The sequence below is a fragment of the Lemur catta genome, chromosome 11 (assembly GCF_020740605.2).
Source record: "Lemur catta isolate mLemCat1 chromosome 11, mLemCat1.pri, whole genome shotgun sequence".
NCBI lineage: Eukaryota > Metazoa > Chordata > Mammalia > Primates > Lemuridae > Lemur > Lemur catta.
Window position 1 is genome coordinate 13,941,038 of NC_059138.1, and position 18,833 is coordinate 13,959,870.

An 18,833-nucleotide genomic window follows, 5' to 3' on the forward strand; every position below is an offset into this window, starting at 1 on the left:
CTCACGGTATAAACATTGGTGGGCTTACGAAGTATGAACATATAATATATTGAATAAACCAAGACAATTTTGGGGGTGAAAGTGGCTGCTGTTCATAATGATGCTGTAACTTAGGGGTAAACCAGAACTGCATTAGGGAAATTAAGATGATCACCCTAACTTTCGGGAACATTGGAGCATTTATTTAAAACCGAAACTGCCCACAAAGCCAGGCTGTCCTGCTGCTACGTGAATTGACATTTGGGGGCTGATATTAGAGGGTATTGAAAACAAGGCAGTGACTTCTAAGGATCCTAGAACTGTTGTAGCAGAATTGTTCCAAAGTTTTGGGGCTTAACCACTCGATGTTTAAAATCTTCCTTTTCTATGTTTCTCTGGTGGCAACATTTAATGTTGGGGAGTACCTGTTTGCAGATATTTAATGGGATTAAATTTGTTCCCAAGTCAGTGGCAGTTCCCAAATAAGTAACTATTTCTTTTTCTGGTCTAGAGAGAAGGAAAGGATGCAAAAGTAATGAAATTGAAGTAGAAAGATTACTGTTTCCCAGCTGGATTATGGAGGGAAAAACCTGAGGTAAAATTCCAGCTAGAACCAGTCTCATCTAGTGACATTTATTTTGATGTACATTTCGTCATTCATTTATTCTGTCAGTGTGTATGGGCTGGACTGAGCACCCAGCTCCAGGAAACTTCAGACAGTGTTGAGTGACAGTTAATAGAGAGTGATGACCTCACCATTTAGTGGGTACCCTCTGATAGAAACTGTTCTCATGCTCGACGGGAGGGTCTGTAAAGATGTTCCGCCAAACATTTGTATCTGAAGGAACTCACTCCTCCACTAATGAGGCATAGAGTCCATCATGTACACCTACTTTTACACTTGAAACTATCCTACATCTGTGTGTACATGTAGACACCCACTGTGGTCACATGGGCCTGGGTAGGCAGAGATGAGCAGTGTGGGCAGTAGGGAGGCCTGCTGTTCCATTTGTGCACTAAGTGAACTTGGGGCATGTCACTTCACCTCTTTTTGCCTCAGTTTCCTGATTTAGAATATTGTTGCTAAGACTGACCTTAGTGCTCATTATTTCTGGATGAGTATTATAGTCAATTATGACACTTGACTTTTGAATAAAGTGGTGGTTTCCATCCTGGATCTCCCACATGAGAATTTCTAGTGAGTGGGATTGGGAATGAATATATTAAAAACAAACAGCTCTACAGATGAATCTGTGCACTTTCAGGGAAGAGGGGCACAGATCAACTTCAGAAAGAGTGTCAGGACTAAATGAGGTGGCCTGGTTCTCACACCTGGCATGTAGTGGCTGTTATGCGTTGACTGGTGTACTCCAAAAAGATATGCCAAAGTCTTGATGCCTAATTCCTCAGAATGTATCCTGATTTGGAAATGGAGTTGTTGCAGATGTAATTAATCAGGATGGGATCATAAGGCAGTGTGGGCTCCAATCCAGTGTGACAAGTATCCTAGTAAGAAGAGGAGAGGACACTCAGATGCACATGCAGGGAAGAAAGCCATGTGACAATGGAGCAGAGATTGGGATGATGCAGCTACAAGCCAAGGAGTGCCAAGGATTGCTGCCTTGTTGTAGTAAGTGTTACAGTGAGTGGTTCCAAGGACAAACCGAGCGACACATGGAGAGTCGGAGAATCCAGGTTTATTCGCCAGCAGGCTCAGAGGGGTCTTGCCACCAAATTCTGAGCCCCGTCTACCTGATTTTTCCCACTTTTATTTGGTTGGGGTGGTCAGAGGGGTGGGCTCTTAGGTGGCTAATGTGCCAGGTAATACATTAGCTGATGCACCAGGTAATAGGTTAGTATTATTATAGGTCTTCCCAGGGGTAGAGGTCTCAGGTGGTTGATGCACCAGGTAATAGATGGGGGTCTTCCTTATCAGCCTATCATGAGAAGCTAGGAGAGGGGTATGGGGAGAGCTCTGCTGACTCTGTTGACACCTTGAGTTCCAACTTCTGGCCTCCAAGACATGAGAGAATACATTTCTGTTATTTTAAGCTACCCATTTTGTGGTACTTTGTTAGTGCAACACTAGGAAACTTAGATGGTAGCCATTCTGTAAGGCAAGTTACCTTATGTAGCCATACGGATAACTCTACAGTTACATAGGCTCGTAGGTGGGCACACACGCATCCAAAGCTGTCTTGAGTATTTAGGTTGATAGGTATGTGGTTGATGACTAAGTGAGCAGACAGGTAGGTGTCAGAAGCTGAGAACTGCAGGGAAGAGAGTAGGTAGATGGTTAGGTGAACGAGAGTGCGTAGGTTGTGTAAGAGGGAAAAAGGAGCTGTCAGACTTCAGGATGCTGTTACCAGATATATCTTCTCTATTTTTAAATGTGCTTATCCCACCTTCTTTTTGTGGATAGGCTAATAGGTACTGCTTTGCTTTTGTTATTGTTTTGCTCATGTGTTTTGCTTTCATCTTTTCCTTGTGGGTAATGTTTGGAGAAAGTGGCTAACCCCATCTGTGACGCCTGACCTTAATTCTAAGGTGCTTTCCGATGTTGCTTCCAGTTTGACAAATATAGTTTTATTGAGAAAGTGAATGAATTGTGTAAGGAGGCCATGTGACATGGGAGTTGGAGCATTGGAGAAAGGGAGCCACGCAGATCCAGAGACAATAAGATCTGGATGAAAATCGAAGCTTTGCCCTGCTTCTCTGACTCTCAGTTTCCTCTGTAAGATAATGAAGATTAAACCTACCTCTTAGAATTGGGAGGATAAAATTAGTTGACAAATGTTCGTATTCTCCCTCCTTCTCTTCTGTTCCTGCTTATAGTTCAATGTCATTAAGTTGAAGGAGCTCAGTAGTAGTTTGGTTGGACTTTGGTGTTAACAAGGCCTTACATTTGGGATGGTTTTGTCTAATCCCAACACGAAGACTCTCACACCTTCAACTGTCATTTTGCGGCTGTGTGTAACATCCATATTCTCACTAGGTCATGGGTGGGACCAACTGGGTGTGACAAATCAAAGTAACACATTCTGGAGGACATCTCACCAGCTGTGCCTTCTTATTGGTGGAACAGAGCCTCACCATTGTCTATAGTGGGCTGTCACAGCACCTGCTCACAGGGGTGCTGGCCGTGTGTTTGGGTTCTTGGAAGAAACTTGTAAGAAGGTACAAGGGCAGTAGCTCTCCACCCCCCCCCCATTTTTTTTAAGGAAACTTTCAGCTTTCTGCTATTTAAAAATGAAAATGACCCTGATCCTGGTTACATCTTATCTGTTTCATCTCTGGACACTTGGAGCATCAGGCAGCAGCATGTGCAAATGCTGGTTCCCATGCATCTGTGTGTTGTGGGTGAGAAGATGAGAGAATCAGAGCCCAGCATGCATTGCTGGGGACTTTCTGCCCATCTGTGTATTTGGGTCTAGCAGGTGTGTACCCCAGGCCACAACACTAGACTGAGAATGTACCGAGATCTGCCTGCATGCTGCTCCTGTTCTGTCAGCCTCAAATGCCAGTTGTCCAGCATAGCAGATTGATGATCCACAGCCCAGATGGCAGTTTGGCTGAGCTGGGTGCAGGCTGTCGGAGGGAGCCGCGTGTGTGGCAATAAAGCCCAGGAGGCACAGCCAGCTTTCTGAGTTGTTTGGGTGCCAGCTGCTCTCTGCCAGAGGCCTTTTTCACCATTAGGATATTGAGGATCTAATGAATCAAGATGACTCAGGGGAAAGTGTAGCCATCAACAAAAATAGTTTATATAATAAAAAGGATTTTCACTGACAGGCTATCTGCTACTGCCTTCCTAGTCAGTGGATATGAGGGGGGAAGGGAGTGGGGTGCTCCCGTGGGTGGAAGTAATGTTGGCTTTTATGTATCTGGCTTGATGGTTGGGCATTTCCAGGACTTAGAACAGTGTCTGGCACGTGGCAGGCCCTTAGTAAATAATGTTCGCCATGGTTGCTATTACAACTACCATGGTGATTGTGACAATCTTTATTATTTGGTACTGAGTGCTGTCCATGTGTTGAGGGAGAGTGTAATACAGATCCTGCCCGCTTCAGGTAATGGAGGTGGTAATAGGATACGTAGGATATGATATGGGTCAGGGATTTTTAGGATTCTGTCACTTCTTGGTGACCCTGGATCAATAGTACCATTGTCTATGTGCACAGTCTACTTTTTTTCTAAATCATATTCTGGAGAACACAAAACTCATATACAAAAAATATGGGGTGTTATTCATAAGAAGGGGCTTGTGATCATAAGTTTATAAAACACCAAACACCTTTAATATACAAATAGGTCTTATAAAGATCAAAGGAGGATGTAAGGTATGCAGGATTTCCTGCTGCATTTGGAGGGGACAGGAGGATTGTGGAACTCATTATTTTTCCCACAGAACACTCATTGCCACCTTGTCGGATCTCAGCATTCAGTGGGAAACTATTTAAGAAATGTTCACACAATGCTTTGCAGTTTTCCTAGGACTCATACTCATCTCTGCTCCATAACAACCACCTTTGGGGTTGTCATAGCTCGCAGTTCATGTCCACCTAAAGGCAAAAGAAAGAAGAGTCACAGAGATGTACTCACCATCCAGAGTTTTCTAACTTTTTTTTGGTATCTTTGTGCAGTTCTCTTGCCTTTATGCTAAACTTTCATTAAGCCAAAAGTATGTGTGTCCTGTTTTATTCTTAAAGTTTGAACCTCTGAGAATTATTTACATCTCTTCTGTGATGACAATTTTAGATTGAGGTTGCATTTGTGTGTTTGTATATAGGCATATGGTTGTGTGAAGCAGTTCCGTTGTTATTTGATGAGTACAGTCCTCTTACCTGATAATAAAAATAATCTGCATCTGATTCAGCAGAGTTTACATGTCACCCAGGCAATGCCCAGGTGTATAAAAATACTCTTCTAGTACTTCCCAGTGTAAGGTGCCCAGAGCAGTATATTTTAACCAATATGCCTGTTGCTCAGAGGCACTTCCTCTTGGCTGAAGCATTATTTGCATTAGCAGTTACCCAAAACTACTACTAGCCCCCATAGTTAATAATGTCTCTGTTTTTTAGGAGCTTTTTGTTGTTGTTACCTACCACATAGACCAGGCAGATACACATTCAGAAGGTGATGCCTTAAAAGACACAAGGAAATGGAAAAGCCTACTTTGATGTCTTCTTTTAAGGAGGTATGGGTGATGATGGAATGTGTGGGCTTTGGAATGAAATGACCTGGCTTTGAACCCAAGTTCCAAGATTTCCAGGCTTTGAGTCATGTGACATTCATCATTGTTTTAACCTCTTTAAGCCTAAGTTTCGTATCTATAAAACGTGGCTAATAACTGCTTCTTATGGTTGTTGTGAAAATTAAATGAGACAATAATACATACAACAGCAGTGTGGCAAATCACAAGCACTCAATACATGTTAGCTGCTATAATCATTTCTCCTTGCACAAAAATGGTTCCAAGAAACTGAACCCAAAAAGGCAACCCAGAGTCTTAGAATCACCTGCTACTTCTCTCTCATTGGGGAAAACTGGGAACTGATTTCATGACATGAAACAACTAGCTCTACTGACGGTCAGCCTGTCCCTTGACTCTGCTTCTTCCTCATTCTCTCAACCTTTTATAGCACACATCATTTCCTATCATATTTTTAAAAAATATTTATTTACCTGTCTGTCTCCACCACTAGAACATAAGCTCCATTTAGCTCAGGGGCTTTGCCTGTTTTGTAGTCTCTTATATCTCCAGCACTGAGAACAAGTGACTGCATTGAGTAGTTACCCTGTGACTTATCGAATGAATGAATAAGTTCAATGATATTGATTGTTGAGAGAGACACACATGCACACACAGATACCTGTCACCAGGTCAATCCTGCCATTTATATATCATTGTACTTACAATCCAGGATGTTTGAATTCCTGCCTTATGTTCAAGACTCTTCAGAGGGAGATTTAACATTCACAACTAGCAGACTTTTGTGGGGTTACAAGCCCTGCTTAGCCAGTGCCATGCTTTCTGCAGCCCATTGTATTTGATTCTTGTGGAGAACAGGGACTGCTCTTTACCTTCTGGGCACAGGTGGTTATGGTGTGGTTGTCATTAGTCAGTCCCCCTGAGGGTTGCATGAGAACAGACCGTATGAAGCAGTCGTGTCAAATATCATGTTTCTTATCTATCCTCATCGGTCTTGATCTCCTAATCCACCACTGGCAAAGAAAACAAGAGGAAAGTAGTGTGTTGTAATAGAGAGAGATGGCATTGGGTCAGAAAGACCTAGTTTGTGCTCTTAGCTGCTTTCTTGGGAAGGTTGCTTAGTCTCACAGGGGCTCTGTTCCTTTAGCTGTAAAGTGGGTGAATAGAACCTACGTGGCATGGAAGCAGTGAGCTGTGTTTATGGTACACGTAGTGTGTATCCCATACTGACTGCCAGCCTCCTGGACAGCCTCTGTCTTACCAGCCTCCGTAATGATACATTCTGTAAAAAAAATGACATGCGTAGGTGTGTGTGTGTCCATGAAAACATTACCAATAGGAGATACAGTGTTGGGTAAACAGGACTGAAATGTTGGTCTTCCCGGGCTAGGCTGGCTGGAGACTCTGTCTTGATTATGTCACCAATAACTTAGAATGTGGGAACTGAAGATGAAAGGATAGCTAACTTACAGGTTGATGTGGCTTCTGAAGTAGACATAACATTCCAATATTAAAGCAAAGGCATTTAAATCATTGGTTATAAATATTAATCAATGAAATTAAAAAAAATTCCATCTACTTCCACAAAGTAAACTGATAATGAGAACATTTAGGGATTCACAATACAAATAAGATGGCATTTATGGTGCTATTGCACCAGAAAGATTAAAAGGCAAAGTTTGGTATTTCCTAGTTCATATTAAGGCTCAAATCTCTGCTATGTGCCTGATATATACTGCCTTAGAACTAGACAAAGCCGTTGAGATACCATTTCCTGTTAACTTGGTTTTGTTATGACTTCTGTAATATGTCCAGCCTGTCCTCTCTCATATCTGTGTGCCTGGAATTTGTGAATGGACATGTTTGTGTATGTAGCACATAACTGTGTGAATTTCTGCTTATTGGTGTCTGTGTGCTTGTAATAATTCCACATATATTAACACTTTAACCTGCTATACAATGTATGGTAAATTTGATCTGCTAATACAAGCAATGACTTTGAAGAGAGTGTAAAAATCTAATAGAGCAGCCACAGCAGCAGCTGGAAAGAAACAAAGACAGAAAGATGGTATATGGTAAAGTTAAAATTAGTGACTGGCCACGGGCATGTAACTTAAGACTTGCTGGCACATAAGCTGAGAAGTGTAGAGAAATAAATAAAAGATAAGTGGGCCAACACACACACACACACACACACACACACACACACACACACACACCCAGAAACAGATGAGGACAACACAATACAGAGATAGTTAATAATAATGCTTATGCAAATATGAAGTGTCCATGGGTAAAATGAGAGCCTGAAATGGGAAATAGAGTTGTGGACTTTTGAAGATTTCTTCGAGTTCATTAAGCTGGAACCATTTTTAATGCATCATGACCGTGAAGGAGGAGGCAGAGGAATGCCTGAGCCGCCAGCGATCCAGACCCGTCCATGGAGGGCGTGGTGCACACACGCAGCAGAGCTGACCAAGGTGTAGGATCGAAGCCATCCCTGGCTATTGATGATTCAGCTGAAAGACAGAAGGCCAAAGAGTGAGAAATTCCTATGACCCCTAGTGGAGGCCCAAGCGGAACTGGAATGATACGCACTCTCGGTAGTCCCACTGTGCTCTGCCGTCCTTTTCTGTTTCAGTCTCGTCACTCTAGTTGAGGCCCTAATCACCTAATACGTGGATTATCTCTGCGGTCTTTCATTTCTTATTCTCTTTCAGATAAAAAGCCAGTGTCTTAGCCATAACCCACCAGACCCTGTAGGATCTGGCCTTGTCTCCACCTGGCGCGCTTCGCTCCCCATACTGGCCCCCGCCACTCCTCGTGCCTCTGAGCCTTGAGCTCGCTGAGCCCTTTGCCTGGAGCTCTTTTCCCCCAGAGACCTGCAGGGTGAACTCCCTCACTTCCTTCCGCACTTGTCAAAATCTGTCTTTTCAGTGAAGCCTTTCCTGGCCAACCTATCTACACCTTCAACTTTCCCCTACTCCTGGTATTTCCCTTCTCCATTTCCCTCTTTAATCTTCTCTTCAGCACTTGTTTCCACCCACATATTATGTATTATACTTATCTAACTTGTTTGTTGTCTGTCTCCCACAGGAGGATGTAAACGTGTGCACATAAGCTCTATGAGATCAAAAACATTTTAAAAATATTTTGTTCACTGCTGTGTCCCCCATGCCTGGGACAGTGTCTGCCACCTAGTCGGTGCTCAGTGTTTATTGGCTGGCTGAATTAATAAATTTCTCATCTCATTTCCTCTTATCTTCTTCCTTCTGCTCTCAGATAGTGCTACATACTGTCACCGGATTAAATTATTATGTTTGTCCACATTAGTCTCAAAAACTCTGTTGGTCCCTCATTGCCTAGTAGGTTAAAGTTTGTCTTTCTCAGCCCAGATTTAAGGCCTTTCACAACCTTATCCTAGTTCACCTGTAGTGCCTAATCTGCGTCACCCAACCAGAGACTTCTGTTGGGCAAAGCTGGCCTTCTTCCTGCCACTACAACTGTTACCCAAATAAATATTCCATGGTTCAACTCGCCCGTAGATACCGGTGGCATTGCATGAGGAGCAGCAACACAGACTTAACCATTCCTGACTCTGCCCATTTGTGTAAGACCTCTGTCCTCTGTGAAATAGCCTTCCCATCGGGTACTCCTGGGGCTCCCCAGAGATGTTTGGTCTGCACTCACAGAAACAGTTACCATCACTATGAGTCCTCCACCCTATTTTTCCTCTATGTATTATCAAGAGAACTTCTATTCCTCAAACATTGGGGGTGCCTCATTACCACTTCTTTTGGGATTTCGCATTGTGAGAATGTCTACGTCTTAGTGGGGGTTTTATCTCCTAATGTTTCCAAAGCCCCCAGTTCTGGTGGGGCTCATTTGAGGGTATAAATAGGGAGAAAGCCCTATTCTGAAAGCTCTTCTTCTCTCTTCCCTCTCTCTTTTCCTTCCACATTATCTGTGTCAGGCAGCAATCTTGGTGTTGGATTATAGCAGTATGGAAAAACACAGAGGAATCTCCACCTTCTTATAACGCTACAATTTTTAACCCCTGGGCCTCTCAGGAATAGTTCTGTGTTTGCCATTTCTCTTGCAGCTCCTGATAATTCAGCTCCTCTGGCATCTTAACACAGCCAGTGTACCTGCTCCCCATGTCTGCAGACACCCTACTCCACCTGGACCCCCATAACCAGACACACCATTCAAATTTCCACACTCATCCGCCAGCCTCGTGCCCAACAGCTCATGCAGAGGGACACCTGTGAGGCCAGAAACTGTCCACCACCAGACACACCAGAGCAGGTCTCAGTTCCTTTTTGGAGGCATCAGTGCCTACTATTAATACATAAAGAGACTTTGGATCTTTTCCCTGCTGGAATGTCTTTGATTTTTTCCAAATGTAAGCATCTTTTAAGACCAAATTTAAGACTTTGCTTTCTCTGTTAGACCCTTTTAACTGACTCAGCCTCCCAGATTTTGCCTCCTCTAAATGATAGCTTTTATTGTCCGAGCTGTTTTGAGCATTTAGCTGTGCATGGCTCTCTTCTGTTACTGACCTTTTCCTTCATGTCCTTCTTGTCTCCCAAGTGGCTTGCCAGCATCTCCCAGGAGGAGAGAAGCTTCCTCTTTATATCCTGCACAGCACTCACATTGCCTTGTACACAGAGTGATGGTTGAAATGATTTGTTGACTAAATTTCCATAAATATATTTTGGAAGTTGCAGTGAATAACAGATTGTTTCAGCTGTATGGAAAATTCAGTGATGTAGGATACCTCGGACCACCATGATCCAAGATCCCTGGCATATATGGATGTAGGTGTGTTGGTGCATATTTGAGTATTACATGGATATTTTGGTGCACTCCTTTGTAAGAGTGCCCTACCCAGCCTCCAGTTGTTCCTGTTACTTTTTCTTTCAGCTATTCTGAGGTCCTTTTGACATTGTTTATCATCAAGGATGTTGACGGTGGGGGCTATCTCAGAGGGATTCAGCTCACACCAGGCCCTTATGTGCCCAGAGGACACATTGCCCAAACACAGGGGCTCTTGACACATGAAGGCCTGTTCTCCTACATGGGCCAGCACTACTCAGGCACAGGGCTGGGATCCTTAACATAGTGCAAGGAGTCTTAGGAGAGCTCTGAGTTTCCATTCAGGTCATAAAATCCTTCAGACATGTGGCATCTCTGCTTCTTGGTCTAAGATCATGAGATCTCATTGTTACAGACAGACTTGATGATATACCGAGGCCAGTAGGGATGTGCTGGAACTTAAGGTAGCCACCCTCTTGGTTTGTCCAAAATGTGCTATATTCTGTTGGAGACAGAAAGGAGTCCACATGAGTGACAGTAGAAGCTGGGCTTTGGCCCTGAAATCATATTAATGGAACTTCCAGATAATGTCATTCTTCATTTTTCCTAATGCCGATGTACAGATTGCATCCCAGGCTCCCTAGAGGAGCAGAATTTGCCAAGTATGCTTGTCATTTCTTCTAATTAGGTTTTTAAATAAATCAAAGAACTCTTGTTTTCATTTACCTTGGATTATACAGCAGCAATGTTCTTGTTTATGTTGCCCAGAGAAGCAATCCCCACCGAAAGGACACTGGATTCCTGACATTCTAAAGCTTAGGAAGTTTCCTCCCCTCCACTTGACTAAGCATTCCATCAGCCCCACCCTCGGAGAGGAAAACAGCTCAGCCTTGCCTGGGCGGCATCACCCTGCTGCCACCCCTTCCTCCTACGTGCTGCTGTGGATGGAGCTGTGTGGTCTAAGAGAGGGGCTGGAGGACACTGTCCTTGCAGGTCCCCAGCCCTCCCTCAGTTTCCAGTCCTCAGGATGAATCTGCCTGCCTGGGAAGGCTGAGGGGTGGCCTTGGGGAGAAGAAAGCTGGGAGGAAGGTGGGGTAGACCTATCCCAGCTCCTCTCTGTGGGTTTCTTCCTGCTCCTCACCCCTGTCCCCTCCGGCCCTTTCCCCAGAGTGCCTGATCTGCCTGGGGCCCCCTTCCCAGCCCTTTGTCCCTTTGCCCACTGTGGCCTCATTGCAGGGCTGGGCTGAGTGAAGCGGCGATTCCTTGCATTAGGTCTGTGGGTCCCTGGGCTGGGAACTCCAGAGGTGCTGCGCACCCACACTTTGCTCTGGTGGTCTAGGGCCTGCAGCAGGCTTTGGCCTCTGAGCTCTCCTGAGAAGGGGAGACCAAGGAATGGTTTCCACGCTGGCTCTCTTCTTGCCACCTGCCCAGCCTCTTGTGTCTGGGATTAAACTTGTGGAGGTGAGCAAGGCCGGGAGGGGTCCTTAGGATGATAGCAGGAGATAATGGTCAGCAGGCCATGTGGTTTGTCCCTCTGTAGGGAGGAATAAGGCTGGCGTGTGGGGAGGGGACAGCCAGCCTTGTTGTATCTGCTTCTGGAAGTCAAACTTCAGACTATTGGGGGTGACAAATATTTCATTTCAGTTACCTTGGGCAGCAAGGAGGCCCCACTCCTTTTATAAATCATAGGCCTGTGAAACTAGGTTACCTAAGGTGGCGAAGCTCCCACACCCCTCTCCTTTCCTCCTCTCTCCTCCCCTGTCCTCTCCCTTCTTCCCTCCCTTCCACTCTCTCCCTCCTCTCTTTTTTCACATTTTTATTTTCATTCCCTCTCTTCCTTCCTTCCTCTCTCTTTCAATCAAACTCTGTCAACTCCCACCAGCTATTTATTCATTATTACTTAGCAGAAATCACATCTCTTGCTCAAAGGAAGAAATAACAGCTTTCTTGGGACTTACAGCCAGGGATGTGGTTGGGTGGGACAGGATTAGACATTGAACTCTGCCAGGGACAACTGTAGACTTTCTACCACTGCTTGTCTCTGACCCTTCTATGCCTCGGACCCCCCCACTTCCCCCATCCCTTGCTCCAGGGGTCTAAAACCGGGACCATTTTACTCTCCTGCTTGATAGGAGCTGGAGTTCAGTGAGGAGCTGTCACTGCTTTGAACGCCAGCAGTGTGGGACACATGTAGGCCCAGGTAGAACTTTGTGTTTTCTCTCGGGACCACTGTATGGCTAGCTAGCTAGATTATGCCCACCATCCTAAAACATAGCTTCATTTTGTTATTTAAGCAAATGCTGATCATGGTTTTATTAGATCAAAGTGAGATATGATGGAATGTGTTCTATATTGTATCCTATATTGTCTTAATTTCAGACACCCCTCCCCTTTACACACTAATGGGTTTCTTTTGAGTTCCAACACTGACAAAATCAGGAAATCCTTAATACATGTGCTGAGGATACTCTACTTGACATTTAAAGCACTAAGCCCAGTTGGCCTTTAAATTCATCGAGGAGAGCAAATTATTAATCTTTTATAATCTTAATTTTTAAAAGTGCTTGGTGTTCTAGGTAATATTTATTAAATTGTGTTTCAGTGCTAGGTCTTTAGCACCTAACACCATATAAAGAATAACAACTAACCTGAATGATTTTAAATGATACTTTATTTTTTTTTTTTTGAAACAGAGTCTCGCTCTGTTGCCTGGGCTAGAGTGAGTGCCGTGGCATCAGCCTAGCTCACAGCAACCTCAAACTCCTGGGCTTAAGCGATCCTCCTGCCTCAGCCTCCCGAGTAGCTGGGACTACAGGCATGTGCCACCATGCCCGGCTAATTTTCTTTTTCTATATAGATTTTCACCTGTCCAAATCATTTCTTTCTATTTTTAGTAGAGACAGGGTCTCACTCTTGTTCAGGCTGGTCTCGAACTCCTGAGCTCGAGTGATCCACCCACCTTGGCCTCCCAGAGTGCTAGGATTACAGGCGTGAGCCACCGTGCCCGGCCTAAATGACACTTCTTGATTTAATGTATCACTTTTCATAGTGAAGGAAACACTGGCTTATATAAGAGCTACTTGAAAAAAAAGTGAATATTTGCAGTATTTAGAATGTCCAGATTCCTGCATTTTTTTTACTTTTGTATTTATCTTATATCTCCAAAATAAAAAACCTATAACATAACCAAGCATGAAATTCTATTCATATGTGTTTTGAACAGTATCTGCCCAGGAGCTTATTATCCAGCTACAAATAACTTTAACTAGAAGCTCGCAGTTAAGACTTCAGATTCTCGGAAACAGTTTTTATCAATGAAGAAACTACAATGTACATACTTTACTACTTTGGAAAAAGAACTTAGATCTTCACTCAGAATTTATTCACTTAATTTTACATACGATTAGAAACCATAATTATCTGATTTCCCAGATTAAAAGCTGTTTAGAAGCTGTCGTTTCAGAAATTGAGAACAACAAAAGACAGGAACAATGACTTGAAAGGAGCTCTATTCAGATAGAAAGATAGGAAACAGAAAAATGGCTGTTCTTTGTAGTGCAATGCATCATGTTATAGTGTTTTTGAAGAAGAATTCAGATATGGTCAATATATTTTGCCTCAAAAGGCATGAAAGATGTCATATATTTAAGAGAGCCTTTTAAAATTCAATATTGTTTAACTAAAATTCATTTTATAACTTAAAGCACTTTACTTCATATGTTACCATCTGCAGAACTTTGCACCTGAATTATTCCATATGAATGATATTAGTGTATTTATATGTTGTTCCAGAAAGCTGAGAGATAACATGCCTTAGCCCAGTGGGTCTAGCCCAGATCCCTTGTTCAAAAGAGATTTTGACTCAGAATCCTGACATGCACAACAAAGAAGGGAAGGGGTATGCTGGTTTCAGTGGGTGCACAAAGATTCCTAAGTGTACTTGGAGTCCTCCTTCCCATCATCCTCAGGGATTCTAGGAGCCTGCACAATCCCAGAGCTCCGTAGAACTTAATGCAGAGCATAATGTCAGGCACACAGCCCGACTGGACAGGAGTTACTGGTAGGGAAGGAGGTTTTCAGGCATCCTTAAATCATAGCCGCTAAGTGGTTGCACACTTTTGATGGTATTACTTTGCTTGTCCGCAGCATAATCTACTAGGGGTTTTGTGGATCATGAATAGACTGGAATCAACTCCAGTTTCCTTAGCATCACTTTAATTTCAATTAGCAGCATGCATCAAATACCCCATGCATTTTCTGCAGGTGGCACCAAAGCAGTGATCTGTAGCAGGATATCCATGGGAAACAGGAGGGGAACAATAATTTGCTTATGGGCATTCTGTGAAAATTTGCAAGATAGAATTTTATTATTGTTTTGATTGCTGCTGCTGCTGCTGCTGTTACTGCTTCATGTTTTCTGAGGGCTCTTGTTTCTCCCCCTCCTCCTCCTCTTTCTCATCTTTTCTTTTCAGTTGTAGAGCAAGACACTTTTCAATAGTGGAGCTAGATGCTTTGGTTTCCCTTGTCCTTTGTTATTTGCAAAGGGAACTGTCAAAAGTATTTAATGTGCTAGACCATGTTCTTTCTTCAGGAAGAAGAAACCCAAGAGTAATTAAGGCATCTGTAAGCAGAGTAAATAAACCTCAGTCAGTGGATATTTTCTACAGATTTCCTTGCTGCAGTACTGTGATGTTTTAGTTCCTTTTGCTGGTGGCTCAGAACGCTGTGTAAATACCCCATGTTGACTGAGTGAAGTCGGGGAAGACACAGGAGGCTGCAGTTTCCTTCCTGATTCTGCCCCTTCCAAGGTGGTTGGTTGCAGCTCCTCCAGTCTCCTCTGGCAACAGCAATACCTTATTCCTTGCCACCTACCTGCCACAGTTGGCTCAAAAATTATACCTCGGCAGGGGAAGCCACTCATCAGAAGGAGGGAAGGTTGCCAGCAAGGTCTGTGAGTGTCTTCTTTAAGAATAGGGACCCAGGGCATTTCACACTTGGATGCTTTGATAGACTATTTGACAGATTGGCTTTCTTATAATAAGTTGCTTTCAGTGCTCAAAAGGAAAATTATTCATGCAGATCTTTCCAGTCTGTCCTTTGTAGAGAGGTCTGAGCAGTTTTAGTTTAGATCCTACATGATACCAGCACTAATGAAATCTAGATTCCACTCATTCATCTCTCTCCCTGCAGCATATTTTTCATTGTTAGAGAAAAGATAAACATTCAAGTTTTTTTTGTTTTTGTTTTTTTTTTTACTGTCGATTTAAACTAGTACTGACTGTCGGAGAGGCCAAATTGTAATGCTTACAAGCATAAGCTCTGGAACCAGACCACCTGGCTCTGATCTGCCCTAATTGGATGACCTTGGGCAGGTCACTTACTGTGCCTCAGTTTTCTCACCTGTGAAATGGGGATGAAAATATTTCATAGGGTTGTGAGAGTTAAGTGAATTACTATTTGTGTAGTATTTGTAAGAGCGAGTACTATATTCCTGTTAGCTGCTCTTGCTGCTTTTGCTGCTATTATTATTATTGCTTCCTGGCTGTAAAAGCTAGACTTATCTTTTTTATTTCCTGAGGATTTGGGCAGAAACCCAAGTAGCTTAGTATAAATTTGTGCCTGGGATAGAATCCCAAAGTGACTGGCCCCTTGAAATGTGGATTCTTCAGCAGGAGGGAAAGAATGCTTGTTTTGAACTTAGACCTAAGTTTGGATGTTGGCTCTGCCCCTTAACTACTTGAATAAAAATGTAAAAATATATTTTAAAATGGAGGATAATAATGCCTACATTGTTATGTCATGACACTTAGAAATAGTAGAATAAAGAGGCTGGTTCTCATTATATGCTCAATATTTATAGCAGCTATTATTATCATACTTTGAAGAAACAATCTGGGTCATCTTAAACTGTGTGGATATGGAGTTACTTGGTGAGTGAAAAGACTATTGATGAGGTTTGTCATAGTATTTAATGTTTAAGATGAAGTTTTAAATTTGTATAGTAATAGAAATAATTGAAATGTTTGCTTTATTTATGTATACCCGTTTTAACACCAGGGAAGTCTTCAGAACACACTGTTAACATTTCTTTCTTGTATTTTGAATTGAATGTTGTAGAAATCCGCTCTCAGGAGGAAGTGTGCAGTCTGTAAAATCGTTGTCCACACCGCCTGCATTGAACAGCTAGAAAAGGTAAGAGAGTGCCACCTGCTGCAGTTTTATTGCATTGCAAGTGTCTGGTCAAAGATCAGGTGTAAATTTGTTTCCAACTTTTGGAAAACAATGCTGTTTAAAAAGCTGAAAGTCCAACATTATTACCAGATTAATAATGGAAAGACAATGTCCAAGGATCATTCTCTTATTTGCCAAAGTATAATCTGATATCATTTTATGTTGACTCTTGGGAAAAGGAATGATAAAATTAGAGGGAAAAACCTGGTATACACTAATTTTCTTCCTTTCTCATCTCTGTTCAAGTTTTGTTATTCACCCATAAGCTCTTCCACAAGATACTTTAAGAAAAAAATTCAATAAGCTCTTTAAAAGTATTATTCAGATATATCTGACCTATGTGAGTTTACTTCTTCCCAAGGCGGCTGCAAGGGAGAGAGCCTAGCGGGAAGCCTCTCTCAGTCTCGGGCAATGTTCCTGCTTGTGTGGCATAAATGTGTAGGTGGGGCTAGAAGTGACATCCTGGTGGTGTCTTGCTTTGAGAAGAAGTGGATTCTGCATAGTCCACTTATTTGCCATTTAGGGGAAGGCAAAGGCTCCAAGAGTGAGTTGTCTGCTGTCCTATTCCCTATCACACTCCTTAGTCTATGTCCATGTGTGATTCTCTGTGTATTATCTATGTTCTTGAGCTGCCATGTGTGAATGTGTTGAGATTCATTCAGTTGCACTGTGACATTCATTCAGTTTCACTGACACATTACCAATTATTGCCAACTGGTATCTTGTGGCAATGACTACTAACATTGTATCTTAACAATTTCTTTCCTGTCCCAACACCACATATTCATATACACTTTTATTCCTATGCTCCTTTTACTTTGCCAAGTAGCTAAAGAAGATAAATATACCCACCAGGAGACCTCCCCATCTAAAAGACAGGTAGCGCCGAATGCTTCTATAAAGAATAATTTCATGTGTGTGTTTGAGTAATCATCACAACATTAAAAACTTCTCAAGTTTACTTTTAGAATCTGGAACCCAGCGGGGTAGCTTCAGCTGCCACATATCTTTCCTCTGGCTCTTTCTTATCTCTGTTTTTCAACTTTGTGGTGTAAGACCATTGTTGTTCAAAGATACTTTGATTTTCTCAGTGAGAATGAAGGACATGACTTGGAAATACAGAATCACTTAAGATTTCTGTAGAGTCTCTAAAGTGAGGATTTCAAAAGACTAAGACTAGTATTATTCCTTATTCTTTGGAAGTTTTGTTTTATAGTTTTAGTATCTGTCATTCTTGGGTTTTTTTAGGTAACTCCATTTAGTTTAATGCTTATCCCTAATATAATATACTTTTCTTTTTAAATGACAGATTAATTTCAGATGTAAACCAACATTTCGAGAAGGGGGCTCGAGATCACCAAGAGAAGTGAGTATCTGAGAGCTCTGTTTCAAATGCAACCTTTGATTTCCCATTGATTCATTGCATTCATAGATATTCACCAGACATTAAAAAGTAAATTCTATCTCCCTCCATTCTACATCATTGTTAATATATCAACAAATACAGTCAATAAAATCTCCAAGTATAATATCTTCAACATGTGCCCACTGTACTTTATTCTTCTCATGCAATGCATTGGGGAGCTAAGGTCTTATTGAAAGAACCAGAGAGTGGGGGGAGGGGTGGTGATAGAATTTGGAGTGGGTGTCAGCTATGTAGGGGGCAGCATGGTCACTGGGTATTCGTCTGAACGCTGAAGTCAAACTGTCTGCTTTCAAAACCAGCCCTGGTGCTGTGTGATCTTAGGTACCTCACATAATCTCTCTAAGTCTCAGTGTTTTAATTACTTAAGTAAATCAATCAATCAATCATAAGATAGAACTCCATCCAATAGTGAGTCCCTGACATTACAGTCTGCTGGTGAAGACATACAGGTAAATAGGAAATGAAGATAAAACTAGGATTGTATTTTAGTGGCAAGAAGAGATATGACAGGAGGAGATGGCACTTAGGTATATCTGTTTGTCCAACTTTTATTTAGAGGAGACACCAAGCACAGTGCAGGGAAAGTTAGAGAAGGTGAGCAGGGTTCTCAGGCCTCCTGTGTTGTTCTGGACAATCTACCTCCAGGCCCAAACTGCTCTCCCCAGTCAGCAAAACTAAAGCCTGCATTTAACAGAACCCACCCTCCTTAGAATGTAGTTTAGCCTGTCTGGCTGCCACCCTTTGCCTTCCAAATGCTACCATCTTATATCTGGTAAATCTCATTTTGGGTAAGTATACTTTCTTCATTTATATTCCCAGGGAGATGAGTTTCAGTTCCACTTATAGATTTGTCCCTTGGGAACCTCCCCAGCCAGTATACTCCTCAAATCAGCTCTGTGTAGTAACAGCTAGGAAAGAGAGGAAAGGGTCGGAGAAGGGGCTTCCCAGAAGAGGAGGCAACCAAACTGAGCCCTTAAGGGGCTAAGTTGAGTGGGAGGAGAGCAGTTAGGAGGTGAGCCGGAGCCTCCTTAGACAGAAAGAACAGCAGCACACAGGCACAAGCGTGAGGGAACATAATGCTAAGACGTAAGAGCCGAGAGATAAGTGGAGGGCTGGATCATGAAGGTCCTTCTAAGTCATGCTATGAGTTGAGTGTTTTATCAACAGGGT

General features: G+C 42.6%; 1 protein-coding gene across 3 annotated transcripts in view; it reads left to right on the plus strand.

Moving 5' to 3' along the window:
- DGKI (diacylglycerol kinase iota) overlaps positions 1-18,833 on the plus strand; it is a 397,632-nt gene that overhangs the window by 149,067 nt on the left and 229,732 nt on the right. For all 3 annotated transcript variants that reach the window (XM_045565327.1, XM_045565330.1, XM_045565329.1), the window contains exons 4-5: positions 16,124-16,198; positions 17,547-17,603. In XM_045565327.1, coding sequence (XP_045421283.1) covers positions 16,124-16,198; positions 17,547-17,603 — 132 coding nt within the window. The remainder of the gene's footprint in view (positions 1-16,123; positions 16,199-17,546; positions 17,604-18,833) is intronic.